The 18471-nt window shown below is 42.7% G+C and overlaps 1 protein-coding gene across 4 annotated transcripts in view; it reads left to right on the top strand.

Annotated features, from left to right (window-relative positions):
• The first annotated feature begins 358 nt into the window (after positions 1 to 358).
• FAXC (failed axon connections homolog, metaxin like GST domain containing) overlaps positions 359 to 18471 on the top strand; it is a 41941-nt gene continuing 23828 nt past the window's right edge. Inside the window, exons 1-2 of one of the 4 annotated variants that reach the window (XM_061623409.1) lie at positions 359 to 415; positions 14066 to 14201. In XM_061623409.1, coding sequence (XP_061479393.1) covers positions 405 to 415; positions 14066 to 14201 — 147 coding nt within the window. In that variant the 5' untranslated portion in view covers positions 359 to 404. Of the gene's footprint in view, positions 416 to 858; positions 1880 to 14065; positions 14202 to 18471 lie in introns of those variants that run through there. The other 3 variants (XM_061623411.1, XM_061623408.1, XM_061623410.1) reach the window with 3 other exon arrangements.

Genomic DNA, 18471 nt, shown 5'->3' with positions numbered 1-18471 from the left:
TGATGGAGTTGGCTTTAAAGCTGTGGGCAGAAAGTTTTGGAAAAGTGGGTGCATGCCATAATAGAAAAAGGACAAGGTGTACTTGGTCAGTGGAGTCTCTTCAGAAAGAAAAAACCTTTATAAATATAGGGATGATAGATTTTAATCACTGTAGCCTGAAATGAAGAATTAATCATGGGGAAGACAAATCTACAAAGTTTCCTAAAAAGACTTAATCTGCTCTAGCCTGTCTCAGTTTGTTGTAAGGATAATCTCACATAAATTATCCTAAAGTGGGAGGAGGAATATCAACCTGCATAAACAGCTGCATGTAAAAACTGGTTACCTGTGTGCAGAGGAATCCAGTGCTAACTTGCAAACTTGGAATATGTTTTTACCCTTTTGCTCACAGATTCCTATTAAGGATGCTTCTGAGGTAAGGAGGGGTGGGATGGGAAAATTAGCTGTACCCCATGATGGGTGTTGGCAGTTGGTAAGTTCTGGGCCACATTGGAGCTATGCTATCTGCTTTTCCCTCCCAAGAGGCCCGTGGATGAGCAGTATCTGTGACGATGGGCCTTGGCATCAAGCTATTTGAGTAAGTGGCAATGGGGCTGTGGTCCATCCTACACCCACCCACTTTCTTGTCCACGCGGTTCTCTGTCAAAGTCATTTGTTAACTTCTGGGCCAGGGCCCCCCTGTGATGATCAATCCATGATTCTAAAGGCCATGATGAGTCACGCTGCAATCCTATTCACACTTACTTTGAAATATAGTGAGCCTCGTTTCTAAAAAAACATGCATAGGATTGTCTTGCTCCTTTTCATGGAGAAGCATTTCTGTGTGTGCGCGTGCGCGCGCGCTCTTTTGGAAGGAAAGCCAATGATAAAAACTGGGTGAATAAAAATGCTTTTGAAAAAATGGTTTGTTTACCAGAGAGAACCCATGTTTCATTTTTTAGCCAAAGGCTGTTGTTCCCCACCTGAACGCTACCCACGTGACGTGCTCCAGACTAATATTAAAGCTTCAGGAAAGAACAATAACACCATTAACCGATCAAGCAGACGGCGCTGCTTCACTTCCCCGGGCGAGAATCTCTAAAGCAGCCATCAATCTGCATTGATCCCCGCCCCGTTCTTCCCATAGCTTTAGGTGAATTTCGTCCTTGGCTTCTCGTGGTGACCTCCTCCGTCCTCCCTCCACCTCACTACCCTTGCCAAGGCAGGCGGAGGAAGGGCGGGAGAAGCTTGGGTGCGCCTGGTTCGTGGGGTGGGGGGAGGAAGCGACTAATTACTCCTCTAAGATTTTTAGGCAGGCAGGAGAGCCATGACATCACTCCTCCTCCATGCAAAGGCACAAAGGCGAGAAGTCGGTGCACAAGAAAAATGCCGCCGCCGCTGCTGCTGGGGATGATGTTGCAGAGATCACCAAGGAGACTCGGCACAGCTGCTGCTCTTTCTTTCCTCTTCCTCTTTCTCCGCCGCTAAACTTCCAGCTCGCTGCCGCCGCCACCTTGACGCCGCCTGGTTCTCCCCCATGCAGACGGGAGCTAGCAACGCCCGCGCTGCACAGCATGCACTGGGGGGTTGGTTTCGCCTCGTCCAGGTCGTGTGTGGTGGATCTGAGCCGGAATCAGAGCCTGTGGTGCGCGGGATCCGACGATCACTTTTCCTTTTATGGGGAGATCATCGCTTTCCCTCTGCAGGATTACGGCGGGATCATGGCAGGGCTGGGATCTGATTCTTGGTGGAAGAAAACCCTTTATTTGACGGGGGGAGCCTTGCTGGCCGCTGCTGCATATCTGCTGCATGAACTCCTGGCCATTAGGTGAGCGAGAGACCTGGCAGGTCTTTGGGACAGAGAAATAGATGTGCAAATATCACAACAAGGGCAACAATAGTAAGGATTATGTTTTCATATAGTGCGGGGTTTTCTTTGCTGGCTTGGGGGAGGAGGGGACATCAGGACACGTATTGTTGTGATCGGCCGTCATGGACTGATCAAATGGCGACAAGCAACCCTCAAAACACCGGCCTATGTAAATAAACTCTTGGTCTCCGATAGAGTTTTCTTCAATTTAGATTATTGCCTCTGACAATACAGGCCTTAATCTGACCCGAGGTCCAGTAACCCGGAACATGTTTTCAGTGCCAGCCTTAGCCTGGACTATGTGAAACGCTTGTAAGGGGCCTCTGAGCATATATAGACTGCATTTCTGGCATTGGCTAAATACAGTCTGGAGGTCAGGGCTGAGAGCTTCTAGATGTGATTTGCAGACAGGCTTGATCCCCACTATCTCTTATATCTTATATGGATAAAACAGATTTGTTGTATGCTTCGCACACCCTGCTCAGGAGTAAAACCTGTTACTCATGCCAATTACTATTTAAGGTTACGGACTACCGCAAAAACAATATCCCAGTAATATGTACACAATTCTTAAAAGCTAGCACTTGATATGGCCTACTTTGCAGGTGTGTTTTTCCCTCCAGTGTGGTTAGGGTGAACTTCACACACATCCAAATAATAATACTGGTTAGGCCTAGAGGGAAGTTCCTACTTGGAAGTCCTTCGCAATTCCTACGGAATGAATGGGAGCTGCCCCAAAGCAGCCTCCACACGTGGGCTTGCAATGTCAATGATTCATATGGCCCAATACCCTAACCTAAGTTTGTGTTTATGCTGTAAAATGTAAGATATCTGCACTAATAGAAATGTGTGCTTTCATTGCGTTCAAGCCAGAAAGAAAATAGGGGAGAAGAATTGGAGTGGAGGGTTTTTTCTTTAACTAGTTTTAATGTAAGTGATAACAATTCCATTCAAACTGCAGCTGTGCAAATCTGGGATGTGCTAGGTTATCTTTGCTTCCATTATACTTTTGAGTCATGATATGTTACCCTTACAAAACTGCGGACTGTAGGACTTTTCCATCGCATGCAGCTTTTTGTTCCCTCTCTTCCTCCCCCCCCCCGCCCCAATCATCCAGTCCAAAGAAGAACACTGGGGAACTTAAAACTTATTTACTGGCATTTATATACCACTTAATCATTAGCATTTCTAAGCAGTGTACATAAAAATAAACCATATAGAGAATAAAATAAAAGTTGCCATAAAACTGACCACTACCTGAAAATGCCTCTACAGTAAAAAAAAAAAAGTCTTTGTGACATGCTGGTCTTCGCTAAAGGTTGTTGTTATTAGAGTCCCCCCCCCCCATGAGCCATAGTTACAGTTTGCAACTTTTAAAAATATTTAACTAGTAATTTCCCCAAGTTTCTGAATGCATTGGGGCTGCATGCATTGGATCCAGCAATTACACAAGAGTCAAGTCAGCACATTTGGTTCCTTGTCTAGTTAAAATGCAGTAACTGTTCACAATTAGCAGTGCTTTATAGTCAGGAATTCTCTTCAGAATGCTTTGCTGTTTGCTGCTGTTCGACTGCGCTGACTGGTTACGTATGCTGTGGGTCAGGGTTGGCCAATCTTTTGGGGGGCCATGGGCACACATGCCGACTGGAGAAACTGTTATGGGCACCACAAACATCCTGCAACCTATTCTATTGGCTACAGCAGAATGCCTCTTTCAAGCCTAATTTCAGCAAAGGAAGGTGCAGGGGATGGGAAAGCCTCTGTGGGTACATGTGCATCTTTGGCTTCTGCTGTAGGTTTCTGTATATAAAAGTCAGGCTGATGGCCTGTGGGAGGCCAATTCAGACCTGTCTTGAGAGTTCTGAAAGGGCAGACATGCAAAAAGACACAAACAAAAATCCTGTATTGACAGAGCATACAGTGTCGAATGAACCAATAGATAAGGCCAAATCCTTTTTTTAACCTGCAGATGTTACAGGTGTAATACTTTGGGACTTCTAGACTTTTGTAAAACAAAAACCTGGCAAATTTAATGGGACACATGTCTTTTTTATGCATTTTCATTTTCATTCCATATCTAATAATCTTATTCACTTAGAAGATCCAGCAGCAACTCTCCTCATTCTCAGCCAAATTTTAGGCCTCCCTTACTTGGTCTAGGTCCAAGACAGAGGTCTATGTGGTTAAGCCAATATACACTTTAAGATGCTGCCCTGATGATGAAAAGAAGGTAAGGAATACTTCTTTCCATCCCTAATATGAAAAGACCACGTAAGTGCCAGGTTTTGCCAATAAATTTTTTAATCTGAAGGAGTGGGTGGGAAGCAGCGTGGGGAACCCTTTCAAAATAGCTAAAATCCCATTGATCAACTGTTTGGCAGGGGGGATTGAATCCAGAACCATCTCCCTTCCTAAACAACTGATTGATGGAATTTTGGACTTTTTGTAACAGTCCCACCTGTTGGACTGAAGAGAACTACACATGTGGTTATTACTTTTGACAGTTGGTTCAGCAATTTTATAGCTTTCCAAATAGCCAACAGTATGCTTGGCTTTGCTCAGAACATAACATGGAGGGGAGAGAGAAGACTGTGTGTGTTTTAGAAGTTATTCCCACTCTCAGGGGAAATGTAAGATCACTGCACCTAGCTTGGACACCTGCTTATTAAACATTTTGAGCAGGGCTGGTTCTAAAGGGCGGCCAGGTTGGGCACTGGCCCGAGGGCCCCGGAGCTACAGGAGCCCCTGAGGAGCCTCTGAGGGGCTCTCCGCTCCCCTTCTGCAATCCGCACCCCCCACGTCCCCCACTTACCTGTCAGCCGGCTTTTTAGCATTGCCCTTAATGAAGATGGTGGCCGCAGCTTCCCTAAGGTACTGAAGCCGCTGCCGCCATCTTAGTTGATGGCAGAGATGTGTGCGCGTAGCACGCACGTGTGCCATCAACAAAGATGGCGGCGGAGGCTTCATTCCCCTTAGGGAAACTGTGGCCGCCATCTTCATTAAGGGCAATGGTAAAGACTAGACAGGTAGGGGGCATGCGGGGGGGCCGTGCTTGCGCACATATGCGCATGCGTGAACACCCACCCACCCACCAGGGGGCCAGGGCAAGCTGATGCCCAAGGGCCCCCACATGCCTGGAGCCCGCCCTGATTTTGAGTAACTGTGGTTGACTTCTCTTGCTTCTAACTGCATAAGTGGTGTGTCTCCGCAATACGAGCACAGAACATAGCCATGAATGGGGAAAATAAATTGATGTCAACAAGGGCCCATCTGCACTATACATTTAATGCAGTATTATACCACTTTAAACACCCATGGCTTCCACCAAAGAATCCTGAGAACAATAATTTGTTAAGGGTGCTGAGAGTGGTTAGGAGATCTGGTTCCTCTCACAGAGCTACAATTCCCACAGGAGTTTAACCATTAATCCTTCCCAGGAAACTTTGGGAATTGTAGCTCTGTGAGAGGAATCAGATCTCTGTGAGGGGAATAGGGGTCTCCCAACGACACTGAACACCCTTAACAAACTACAGTTGCCAGGATTCTTTGAGGGAAGCCATGGCTGTTTAAAGTGGTTTGATAGTGCTTTAAATGTATACTGCAGATGTGGTCCAATATAATGCTGAGACTTTTAAACCATGTTGGGGTACAAATTGTTGATTAATATATTAATAACTCAGTTGATGAAATACATGCATTCCTGCACGTTACTTATTTAACAGACACTTTGGTACCAGAGGCAGGAATAACATGGAAAGAATAGAGATAAGTTCCTATACCACACAATAATTTTTTTTTAAATGAACGGTTCAATGTTATACTTTACACTTTATTGTTACGGTCAATGACCAGCATGCATGGTTCAACATATTTCAACAAACTTTTTATTCAAAACTAACAATACACGTGTCTGAAATGAAATGGCCTGGTCAGGTAAGCCTTGCATACAGACTACCTGAAAGCTTCTTGCATCCAGGGATGCCTGCCTTGCCCTTTTTTCTTTTATAAGGTAGCATCTTGCTATAGCAGTCTAAAGCTTTGAGCAGAGTTCTCTCCGTACACTTGAGCAGGCAGGCAAGGACCACCCTGTGCTTGGTCTCTCTGTCTCTGCAATCCTCCTGCAGTGGTGTAGTCATCTGGGGTTGTGGGGGGTCCTAGACCCTTTACTTTTTTGTGAGCAGGGTCCCAGAAGGGTTGCTATGTACAAGCCAATCAGCATGAAAGGAGAGCGTTTTAGCCACTGAGAAAAGTCTTCTTACTTGGCTAACAACATCCTTTCTTGTCCTTTCATACTGACTGAAGCCAATGAAAGGAGGTGAGTCAATCACTGAGAAGACTGTTCTCAGTAACACATGCCTCCTGTTTCGTGCTGAGTGGCTCTTGGGGCAAGTGAGAAATGAGTGTCATGACAAAGTATCTTGGTCTCCCAAATCCTAGTTCCACACTTGGCTTCATTTTGGAATTCTTAAAATCAAAAGGGTTCTGTCAACATTTTGCCCCAGAGAGAGAAATTTGAGGGGGTGGGAAGCCTGTGCACACAGCAGTTTTATTCCTGTTCTATAACTCTAATTGCAGAAAAGAGAGTGAATCCTGGGTATGTGGCTGTGAGGGAGGATGGTATGACTGTCATGAAGGCACCCTGCACTTCTCAATTTGCGACTACACTACTGTCCTCCCTTGTACTCGGGCAGAAGTGTCTGTGGTAAACAGTACTTCCAGGGCCCCCAAAGCATTGTTTACTGCAGAGGTGTCTGTGCCACCTGGCAAGGAGCATCATTCCAGTCACGTGTAAGAGAGCTGGCTGCGGCAGCCACAATCCACTAGACAAGGAGCCACATTCTGTGTCAAAATGTGCACACACACCCCATACTCCCTGTACCCAAAAGATACTTTGTTAAAAGGAGATTCTTTCCTGGAAGATTTGTTAGCTGAGGTATTACTGTATATAGATACACAGTAGTCCTGAGAACTGAACCGAATTTGGCTTATTTTGGCAACGTATATTTTATTAGGGACAGAACTGGATGAGTTTGTTTATTTGTTACATTTAGATCTCACTCTTCCTCTAAGGAGTTCAAGGTGGCATATGTTCCCCCCCCTTCTCATTTTCATTTCTGCAACAACTCTGTGAGGTATGCTAAGCTAAGTGGTAACGACTGGCCCAAACAGTGAACTATACGGCTGAGTAGGGATTTTTATCTGGCTCTCTCCTCTTGTAGTCTGTTACGCCAACCTCTATATTATGCTGGTGTTTCACATTCTAAACTCTAAATGATCAGTTTGTAGTTGGATGGGCAAAAGGTCAAAGTGAGCAAAGCAACAAATGTAAATTTTACATTTGCACATTAGGCTAGTTTCCATACACATTCACACATTTTTCTGTGTGGTCCATTCGGGCAGCCAAGAGATATTGGAGTTAAAGGATCCATTGCAATCAGGCAAAACCACTCATGGAGGGTGTGAAGTCAGTCTGGAGAAAATGGTTTGGCCAGACAGAGGCCCAAGGGCCAGATGGACACCTGAGGGGCTGTGTTTGTCTCCCGGGCCTGCAATTCCCCACACCTGCTGTAAGTCTTCAAATGCCTCCTAAAAATATAATTTCCACCAAATCTTTTGTCAGCATCTAACTTTATGGGAAGGCCACTTTGAGGGGGGAAGTGTGACAAGGCAGTGATGGAGAGATGACCCCAGCCCCAATAAACTTATCAGCTAGTCCCACTGCCATAAGGAAACCACCACACCGTCTATAAACCACTCTCTCTTTTGCAGCTGGACAACCAGTTAGCATTCCTCATCTGGGGCAGATTTACACTCCCACCCAGTTGCTGAATTGCACCCTGAACTCTTCAGAGCTGCAGATCCAGCCCCTCCACCTTTCTTACACCCAATGCCTCCACTTACAAACACAGGTCCATGTGTTTGTATGCATAAAAGGCAATATGGCTATGTATATTTCAAAATGATACAATCGCTATCTATTTGCAATGGTGTCCTAACAAAACTTCAGTTTCCTTCCGCTGTAGTATACCTTGCTGTACATGCCACAAGCAGGAAATGAAAGATGACGAATGTTTAGATAAGTTATATGGCTGTGATTGTCCTAGGCTAGGATCTGCAGTCAACAGCTGCATATAGTGCTATAGTTAGTTTTTATTATTGTTGTAAACTATCTTAAATAACTGTGGCTTCAAGTCCTGGTTCCCTTGGGACACCACCTGGCAAGCATTTCTGCTATAGATCTAGATAATAACCATGGGAAAAAACATTCAGATAATAATGTGACAGATTTATTCTGGTAGGCAAAGGACTCCTCCTTCTGCAAAACAAGAGTAAACAGATTGATGTCTATGATATCTGAGAGTTTGTGCATCTGTGCAAAATATTGTCTCCCAATAGAATCTTAATGCCAAATATAAGGTAGGCTAGGAGATGATGCAAAATTGAATCATTGACCTCATACCACATAATTGATGTGAATTTTCATGAGAGAAATAATAGTAATTAAAGAAGGAAAAGCATGCCTTTATGCTATATTTTGAGCAAGTTTGCAGAATTAATGAGGTAAATTGACTCTGAAATGCTATTTATCTTAGCCTGAGTCATCAAAGCAGAAGACTATAGTAACACTGTTTAGTCAGTGCTTCCAGAATATCATTAATGATCTTTCTGTGGTTGTGAGGAGGAAATTGTGCATGGCAGCCATTTATGCACTCATTTAGTGCTTGGACATCAGGCAAGGCCTACACCATCTATCTGGCAGAGTACAGATGAGATGAGAGGGCTGCTCTGCCCAGAAGTGAAAGCATCTGATGATGAGCTGTTTCCTTTATCTCTCTGCTGGTCACTAAACAAGGAGAGATATGGGCCCAAAAGCACTGAGGAAAGGATATTACCTTACACAGTCATTGGGGGGAAATGGTGCCTTAGAATCTATTGCAGAGCTTCACACACACACACCCCCAAGGATTTTGAGCTCATCACAGATTGGAATTGTTGAGAGTTTTGTACAGATAAGTCACAAATGCTGGTCAAGAGAAGGGTGAATGGCAGGGAAAGGGAACCAGCAACTCTTCTTGTTTTACTCTTAACTAGTGTGCTCTCTTTAACTGCATTTACTCTAATGAATATTATAGCCTTAAGGCCAAAGCCTGTTTCGTTCTCTATTCCTTAGCATTAATACAGTGTTATTTTCTGGAACTGAAGCTAGCTTGGAGTGTGTCCATGGCAAATTTTGAAAGTGGAGCTGTATGTTTTGAGCTCAACCTGTTAGAATGATGCAGGGTGGGGGGATACTCAGATGACACATTGATGATAAGATGTGTGCAATGCACATTATTGTAAATATGCAGGACAACCTCTGGTGCCAGAATCCATGGCCCAAGTCATTGGGTACAGATGCAGTGCCCAACAGCAAGTGGAAAGAGTACTGTAACTTTGTTTGAGATGCTCTTCTAGTACTTGAAAGTCTGCCTTTCTGCCTCACAGGAGAATGATATGTTCAGGTTTTAATAATAAATAATAATAAATTTAATTTATATGTCGCCTATCTGGCCAATGGCCACTCTAGGCGACGTACATAAAAGAATTAAAATACAATACAGTAAAATACAATAATACAAATAAAACAGTGCAGCAGCAAGTAATAATAATGCAGGGTACGAGGCATTTAATCATAAGAGTTAACCCTCCCCGGAGGTCCCCAAGGCCTGTTGAAAGAGCCAGGTCTTTAAGGCTTTGCAAAATGCATTTAGGGAGGAGGCGTGCCATAGATCTTGTGGGAGGGAGTTCCAAAGAGTGGGGGCCGCCACTGAGAATGCCCTCTCTCTAGTTCCCGCCAATCTAGCTGTTTTTGTTGGCAGGATTGAGAGAAGGCCCTGTGTGGCTGATCATGTCGGGCGGCATAATTGGTGGCGTTGCAGGCGCTCCTTTAGATAGACTGGGCCGAAACCGTATAGGGATTTGAAGGTTAATACCAACACCTTGAATTGGGCCCGGAAAACAACAGGAAGCCAGTGTAGATTGAACAACACAGGTGTGATGTCATCCTATTCATAAGTAATCGAGCCGCCGCGTTTTGTATAAGTTGTAGTTTTCGGACCGTTTTCAAGGGTAACCCCACGTAAAGCGCGTTACAGTAATCCAATCAAGAGGTTTTAGTACCGTGTCCTTACTGCCTTGCAGTTTCATTTTATCTTCGTTTTTAAAAATGGTAGTATTACTGTTTTTGGTTATATTTATTGCTCACCATCCTGATATCTTTGAAGGGTAGCTTATAAATCTTAACTAATAGAAACAAAATGGGTGGTGCTTAATATTCTACTTGCTTGTGTGCATTGTGTTGTCCCTTGATTGCAAATTAGGAGGGTAAGTACTGGTACTTAGACTGTTTTTCTTCTGTCTAACTTAGCAATACGAAATGAGCTAATGTGCTGTAATAGTTAAGAGAAACCAAAAGCCCAAATTTCAATTTAGCCATGAGCTCACTGTGTGGCCCCAGAAAGCCACTTTTTTTATCTTGGCCATACCCACTTTCCCCAAAATATGGAGACGACAGTAATACTGTCACAGATCCTACAGTAGGACCTTCTGGGCCCAACTGGGTTTGCTATCCTCCTCCTACACCATGTTGTTGAGGACTGGTGAGTCAGAGGAGTTGAGCTTCTCTCACTTTGTGGAGAACCCTAACCCCACACTTGGTCCAACCAGGATTTACTATCCCACCAATTTCTTGTGAACTCTTCTAGGATCCTCACCTCATATAGTTTAAACAAAATGTACCTGTTTTTTTCTAACTTTTTTTTTACTTCAGTGTTGCCACTATTTAATTCCAACTTTCCTCTTTTAACCTCCTTTTATTGCCTGCAGTAGCAGGGTGTAGATGTGAGATGAACAAAGAAGAAGACTTGATGTTATAATTCATTAAAGCTTATAGATTTACTTGCAGATAAGTTATTTAAGCAGCTATCAAACCACCAAGTACTGTTAAATAGATATGCTACTGTCACCTTAAAAGAGGATACTGTTGCTTTAAAACTGATATTGTTGCTTCAAGCAGGTGGCTATATTTATTCCCTTGTTCTCACTAGGGATAGAAAGATCTGGCAATTTTGGTTCTCTCAGTTTCTCATTTTTTCAGTCTTCAATTCAGTTCTCCACCTTTCTGCAGCAATTTGTGATTTTTTTTTAATTACTCATGAAAATCTTCAGCATTTTAGTGCAAATTTCTTCTAATAAATACATTTTGTAGGTTGTTTTGATGAAATAACACATTTTTGCAAGCCTTTTCTCATCATATAATGCATATTTATTTATTTATTACATTTATATCCCACCTTTCTATTATCAAGGAACTCAAGGTGGCATTCATGTGGTTCCTAGGCGGTCTCCCATCCAGGCACTGACCAGACCAGACCTTCAGAAAGGTGGTAGCCTCAGGTGCCTTCAAACCATTGCCTGGGAGCAGTTTTGCATGTTATTTTCACTCATATATTCATTTCTATGCACACTTTCCCCTAATATATGCATTTTTGTAAGCATTGTTTGGTTGACAAATTGCATTGCAAAATTTGATTGTGTGAATTTCAAAGACTGGCTATGATTCGGTTCTCTTATTGTTTCGGAAAGTGCAAATTTGATAAAATTGGTTTTAAATGAGAACTAAATCGAAATTCTCATTCATCCCTGGTTCTAATCCCTATGCTAAACTAATAGCCAATTCTTCTTTTCTCCTTCCTTGGTTAATTCACAGATAGTTGAAGGACTTGTCTTAGAAGTTTTTTCTATGGTCAGGATCTCACTGAAAAGATGAAAGTTAAAACAGTCTCTTAACTGTCACTCTCACTAGACTCCGCCTTGACTGCTGCCCCCACTTTCATCAGACATCTTCCTTACTTAAAGATCAGGACTCATCCATAATGATGTCACAGTTACCTCCTCTAAAGTCTTCTTCTGGCCAACTGTCAGCAGCTGTCACTCTGGCCAAAAGTTATTCTGGAGAACTGAAACTGGAGATTCCTTTATTCTGCCTTCCTTCAGCTTCTGCCTTTAGTAATTCTCAGCTAACCTTCTGCCTCTTAGATGTAGTCTCTTCACTTCAGCCCAACTCTTCTCTCATGACTGACTCCAAACAGCAATATACTCACTCCTGCCAGAATCCTCTGATCAATCATCAGGATTCCTTCTGGATCCCAAATTCTCATTGGCCTATAACTGAGGACCAGTTTTATTTTGAATAGATTGTCCACTAAAGAACCTATCACAGTTCAACCCTTTTCAGTTCTCCTGACCCATACAAAAGCCAGATTCTGCTATTAACTGCCATAACTGAAACCTCACAAGTATGTCGCCAAAACACATGTTTTGAAACTGTTATAACCAGCCTAGCCATTTATTGGCAAACTGCCCGCAGAACCCACATACTTTGCATATTTTCTGGCTCTGGACCAGAGTAAAAAACCAGGTTGTCTCCTTCACCTCCCCAGTTCACAGAGTTAACAATTTTCATAGCAAATAGTGTTCACATCATGACAATATTCTTACATTTAAGCTTTACCTTAGTTGTGAAGTTTCTTCACAGGGTTATTGCAAGGATGACTAGGAGGAAGGATGGGGTATACATTTAATAAATAAAGTATGTGAAATCCTTTGAGAGATTAGAAAAAGCACAATAATAAATGTGACCTTTTTGTATGACTTGCACATTTTGAGCAGTGTGGGACAAACTCTCAGAGTAGAGGCCCGTTATCTCAGTATCTTGATTTTTCAGGATTTATTGTGTCACCCAATTAGCCTTTTAGGAGCAAAAGATCCGTATAACCAGAACCAGAGGTAGACATTTCATTGCGCAGACAGAATTCCTTGTGCTAATGGGACTACTTTGATGGGTCCCGCCCTCAGGCAGTGGACTTCATGCACCCTTAGGTCTGGTAGCTGGTGGCTGGGTGAGCATGTACATTCCACACTTGTTTCCTAGAGTGGTTAGTCTAAGTTAGCATCATACTGGACAAGGTGGGACCACCCTGCAGCAACCACTCTAGGAAGCCTGCTGTCACCAGTACACTTTCCTGCTACTGTTGGAGGAGTTGGGCTTGGATAGAGGATGAAGGAGAAGACAGAGGCAACAGAGTGCATTGAAGAGCCAGTGTGGTGTAGCGCATGGACTGTCAGACTAGGACCAGGGAAACCCTGGTTCAGATCCCCACTCAGCTATAAAGTTTGCTGGATGATACTGGGCCAGTCATTATCTCTCAGGCTAGCCTACCTCATAGGGGAATTGTGAGAATAAAATGAATAGAGGCAGAACCATCTATGCAATCATGATATAATAATTTAAGTAAATAGTCACATCCCTGAGCTCTGGATTTTTTTTAACCAGATATTTCCCTTACGTTTCTTAATTTGTTTCAGCGGTCTTAGTGGATTGAACCTTGCTTTTAAAAAATAAAAGTAAGCAGAGGTTCACTTCTCAGGATGTTGATTTTCTTTCTCAGTACCAAATGTCCTGGTTGCTCACATACAGTGGGACTACAAAATACAAACCTGATTACATTTATTCTGAAATGATTCCCCATAAACTTGGAAAAACCGAGTTGCTCCTTGGATTGACTCAGTTCACTTAATTTGAAATAATGAAGGTGGGGTGGAGGAACAGATTATTATGCTACCATGAGATCTAGAGGCTTGCTTCAAAGGACCAAAAATTGGACGTCTTGACATTCAGAAACTTTTGCCAGGTATCTTGGGTTCATGACTACATATTATCTTCTCTCAGCATGTTACAAGTACCCTGTTAATTTTAGCAAAGTTTGACATAGTGATGATTTTAACATACTATTCTATAGCACATGATAGCAACTAATTAGTAAATCAAAGTTTATGTCTGCTATTTAGGCAGCTTCTGGACAAGATGGCAATTTTACATCATCATCATCACTATCATAGTAATATGGCCATATGTGTGTATATGAATTGTGGAAGATTTTAGATATTTCTAATATTGATTCATCTTGGCTTGTTGGCTTATTTTGCCCTTGCAATCGAAAGAGCTTCTTAGTGACTTCAGGCTTAATGGATAAAAAAATACCAGTAGGCTATTAAAAGGCATATGGAAGTTTTGCCTCAGCAGTTGTGTTGTACTTTGTGAATTTAACATATTGATGCTCTATAACACGTGATAGATTCTGTTTTGTAAAACTTACTTGCTTGTTTTGCTTATAGGAAAGAGCAAGAGGTTGATTCAAAAGATGCTATTATATTGCATCAGTTTTCGAGGCCGAACAATGGTATTCCGAGTTTATCTCCTTTCTGTTTGAAAATGGAGACTTACTTAAGGATGGCTGATTTGCCCTACCAGGTAAACGCGTGCATGTTATGCTATTCTGGATACTTAAAGGCATATTGATGCTACCTATTATAGGACTATTTGCCTTGCCTGGGGGATAGATGTGTTGGTCTATTTTACTGAGAAGAGGCTCCCATGGCACAGTCATAGTAGCACCACATAATGCATTTTTGGATGCTACTAATTGGAAAGCATTCCCATGTTGCACTTCCAGTGGAAAGTTTAAACACAGGAACAAGTGGCCTTGCCCTTGACTTATAAGCTTTGATGTGTAGGAGACAGGTTTGGGGGTGGGTGCTTTCAAAAAATGATTCCTCATATGAAGGCTCTGTCCCCCTGCTTGCTTCGCTCACCAACCCCCACCCCCAAACACATACACACACCAGGCACCCCTAAACACCCCCTAGGTACTTCCACACACACACACACACACACACACACACACACACACACACACACACACACACACACACGGACTCTGAATGCACCCCCCTGGCACTCGCAGATGCCTTTCCAGGCACCCCACTCCCTCACTACCATCCCTCGCGATTCCCTCTGTGCTTTCAGGTACTAACGCACTCTGGTCATGGACCTGCTAATGCTCCTTAGCTGTCCCTGTGCTGTGTCGCTGCCCCACTTCCCCTTCAACAAATGGTGCCACCACATAGCTCTGCACAATGTGCCTAGACTGCCTCCCCACCTAGGGTATTTTCCTGCCTCCTTCCAAGGCTGCTACCACCACTTGCCCTCCAGTGGTTCTCCCTCCCCCCACCCATTTGCCTGCTTGCCCCACAGCTGCCTACTTGCTTCGCTTGATCATCTGCCCACTCCACAGTCACCACTCACTCACCCTGCTCTTGGACACCCCACTCAGTCACCCCCCGCCAGCCATCCTTGCTTCCCTCACACCCTTGCCTCCCTTGCTGCCCTTCCGCTGTGCCCCTATGTAATGTGGCGTGACAGTTTACGAAAATATATAGTTAGATAGAAATGAGGTGGTACAGTCATGACAGAATGCTCTACCATGTGACTGTCTTCTTGTTTAATAAATTCTTAGGACTGCCTCTTGATTAAAGCAATGTTTAGTTGATCGATCATGTGAATTTTAATCTGTTGATTAATCAATTATGTGTGTCAAAGTAATTCTGATTTTAAAAAACATAGCTGTCATTTGAAATAAAACTGAATTTAACATTTTTACCTAACCCTACAATTTACACACATTCATTCTCTCTGTCTCTCATGTTTTTCTGACTCTTCTCAGCTCCTTGTGGCTTCCAAAATTCACCAAATTAAGACTCCCCTGCCACTTGCTAACACAGTAATTGTCGTGTGAGTGTAAGGTTGCATATTCTTTACCTGATCCAAAGAGCAGCCCAATGTCCAGGAGAGCGATGTGCATCTGGACAGAGAGCTCATGAAGAACAATAGAGAAGTCCTGAGGGACTAGGCCATAAAAGAGTAATGAAGTAGAATATCCCTTTTTAGGAAGCATTACAACAACTCAGACCCTTGATTCATCTAGCTCAATGTTGTTGTCCCCTAGGATACTTCTTTCTGTCCCTCCCACAAGACATTTGGCATTTCATGGTCACAATGAGCATGCTTTTTTTATTGGAGGGGGGCTCTCTCCATTCTTTAGGTTTTTTCCCACACCAGATTATTTGTGCTTCCTAAAACTTGGTGGTGGGGTCCTCTGAACCTGCCAATCCCTTCCTCTTTTGTGTGGGTGATGCAGTTTGGGCTACATAAGTACTGACACCCACCTCTGTGCACTGGAAACAGAGGGGATTATTTAGATCTGCTTAGGGACTGCCTGAACACCTGGTGGTGTTAGTAGATTTTGTACCTGACATTTGCAGTTCTGTGTGGCAAGAAAGTCAAATGCTGTTAAAAAGCCATTATTCCATGGCTCTGTCCTGACTACACTGAGGCTTGTTTTTCCACATTCATTAATGTTCTTGTCATTTAATCAAGTGAGGCCTAAACTCAAGTGAGCACCCTCTGACGTCCAGGAGGAAGTGACATAAAGAAGAAACAAATCTATGATGAATGAGGGGGTATCTGTTGATTGTCTGGCACCATCCCAGATAAGCCCTTCTTTTGGAGAAGGGCCAAAGGTCAGAGCATGCAGTATGTCTCAGTTTCAGTCCCTGTTATCCCTAATAAAGGATTTTTGGCAGCAGGGAAGAGCTCTGCCTGAGACTCTGGACAGCCACTGCCAGTTAGAGCAGGCAGAACTCGATGAGATGGAACCATAGTCTGAACCAGTAGTCCTCAATGTGTTCAGATCTGGGATTTGCTTTTAACTGAAGTATGCATTTGGGGACCCATTACTGATTTTTAAGATATATTTGTATCGCGAAAGTGCTGTTGGGGTGACCCATCTTAGATCCAGATAGTGGGTCCTGACCCACCAGTTGAAGACTAATAATTTAGGTCAAATTGTCAGTCAAGAATTCAGTGCTTGGAAGAGCAAATAGTCCACATAACTTCCATCTTCTTGCAAAGTCAACACTTCTTATTTATTTATTTATTTACACACAGGCACACACGCACCCCTACCTTTTTTGGCCAAAAGGCCCCCAAAGTGGTGAACAGCATATTATAAAACATATTGCAAAAAAAAAAAAGCAGTATACAGTAGAAATACAACAATACAATTATGTAATAAGATCTAGTAATCAATAGATGTTAGCCCATCGGAGGTGGAAGAAATCTGCTATTTTACTTGACTTCTTTGTAGAAGCCGAGTAATATCTACACTCCTTGCAATATGTTGAGCCTTCCTAGGAAATCCTGCTTAGGAATTAATCATGTTTCTAAAGGGAAATGTGTCTCTTTGTTTTGCCTTCCATCGGGCTCGCATCATTCACACCACTACATGTGGGATGAATATATTTGCCATGACTGATTGGAACCATAAAGAAAATATTGTGTTGTTGTTTTTAATTGACAAGGAGGTGTAGCAAGTGACTTGCTATTATTAGCGATGTGGGGTTTACAGAACATTCTGAATTGGACATTATTCCAGATTGTTTTTCTGCTGCCCTCCACAGGTATAAGATCTGATTTAGCAGGTTTATTTGACTTAGCAAAAGTATGCCATGTTAATTTCATGTCTTAATTTCATGTGCTGTATAAATATTTCAAAAGCATTCCTCCACCATCACCACAAATAACTAAAAGTAGAACTGACATTTGATTTGGGGAAAAATTCATAGAGCACCCTTCATATGGTTTAAATGTTATGTTAAACAAACATCCTTTACATGGGAATTATTTTTATTGGAATAGCTACAAATATTTTAAGATGTGATAAAGTGTGTTGTATGTGTGCAAAAGAGACAAGAAATATATATGACTCTTTGGAGAGAAGCTGGGATGTAAATAATAATAGTAGAATACTCTTCCCTTGTGTTGTTTAGATTTTAAAGGGGTGGGGAAATGAAGGCAATAAAAATGTAGTATGCCTCAAGAACTGTGCTCATGAATATGCTCCCTAGGGATAGGCTCATATGAAAAATTTAATTGCAACTTTGGTTTTAGATTTGACAGGTATTGTCTCCATTCTGCTTGCTCAACTTGGCTAGCATTATGTCAGTTCATTATGTTACTAATTAAATTTATGAAATAATGCATTTCTAAAATGAGAAAATGATCTGCATAGAAATGTTGCTGCAGAGTTGTTTTAATCTGATACGTTTTTCCGTTTTGGGAAAATTCCCACTGAACATTTTTCTCTCTCTCATTCCTGGCTGTTCTGCTTGCTTGCCTATATATAGTCACTATTGTTGACTACTTGGCAAGTTATATCACCTTTGTTATTCCTCCCTTGCTATTTCACCTGCCTTAAGCCATTGCTGCCTCCTATAGCAAGATGTATTCAAATTCTGCTCTGCAGGGGATGGGATGGCCAGTGGTTGACATATAGAAAGAACTGCATACCCATTTTGGATCTCTTGAAAGAATAAGGGCTAAATCTTATGTGCAATTTGATCCCCTCTCATCAGCCTAGCCATCTCTCTCTATTAGACTTGCAAGGGGTTAAAACTGGTGGTAGAGTCTTGCAGATATAGATATCTGACACAGTGTTTGAAAGATTCTTTGCCATTTTCTGTCTAACTCTGTTACATACTTTTGATCTACCACTGGCTGGGTCAGGAGATGGGTGCCCATACCTACACAGATGTCCTTATCCAGCGCAGTGCAGGGTTGCCAGGTTTACATGTAACTGAATCTAGCAATGAGGCAGCTATAATTTCTCCTGCCCAACCCTCCA

The sequence above is a fragment of the Rhineura floridana genome, chromosome 4 (assembly GCF_030035675.1).
Source record: "Rhineura floridana isolate rRhiFlo1 chromosome 4, rRhiFlo1.hap2, whole genome shotgun sequence".
Lineage (NCBI taxonomy): Eukaryota > Metazoa > Chordata > Lepidosauria > Squamata > Rhineuridae > Rhineura > Rhineura floridana.
This window is presented reverse-complemented; position numbering and strand designations above follow the sequence as displayed.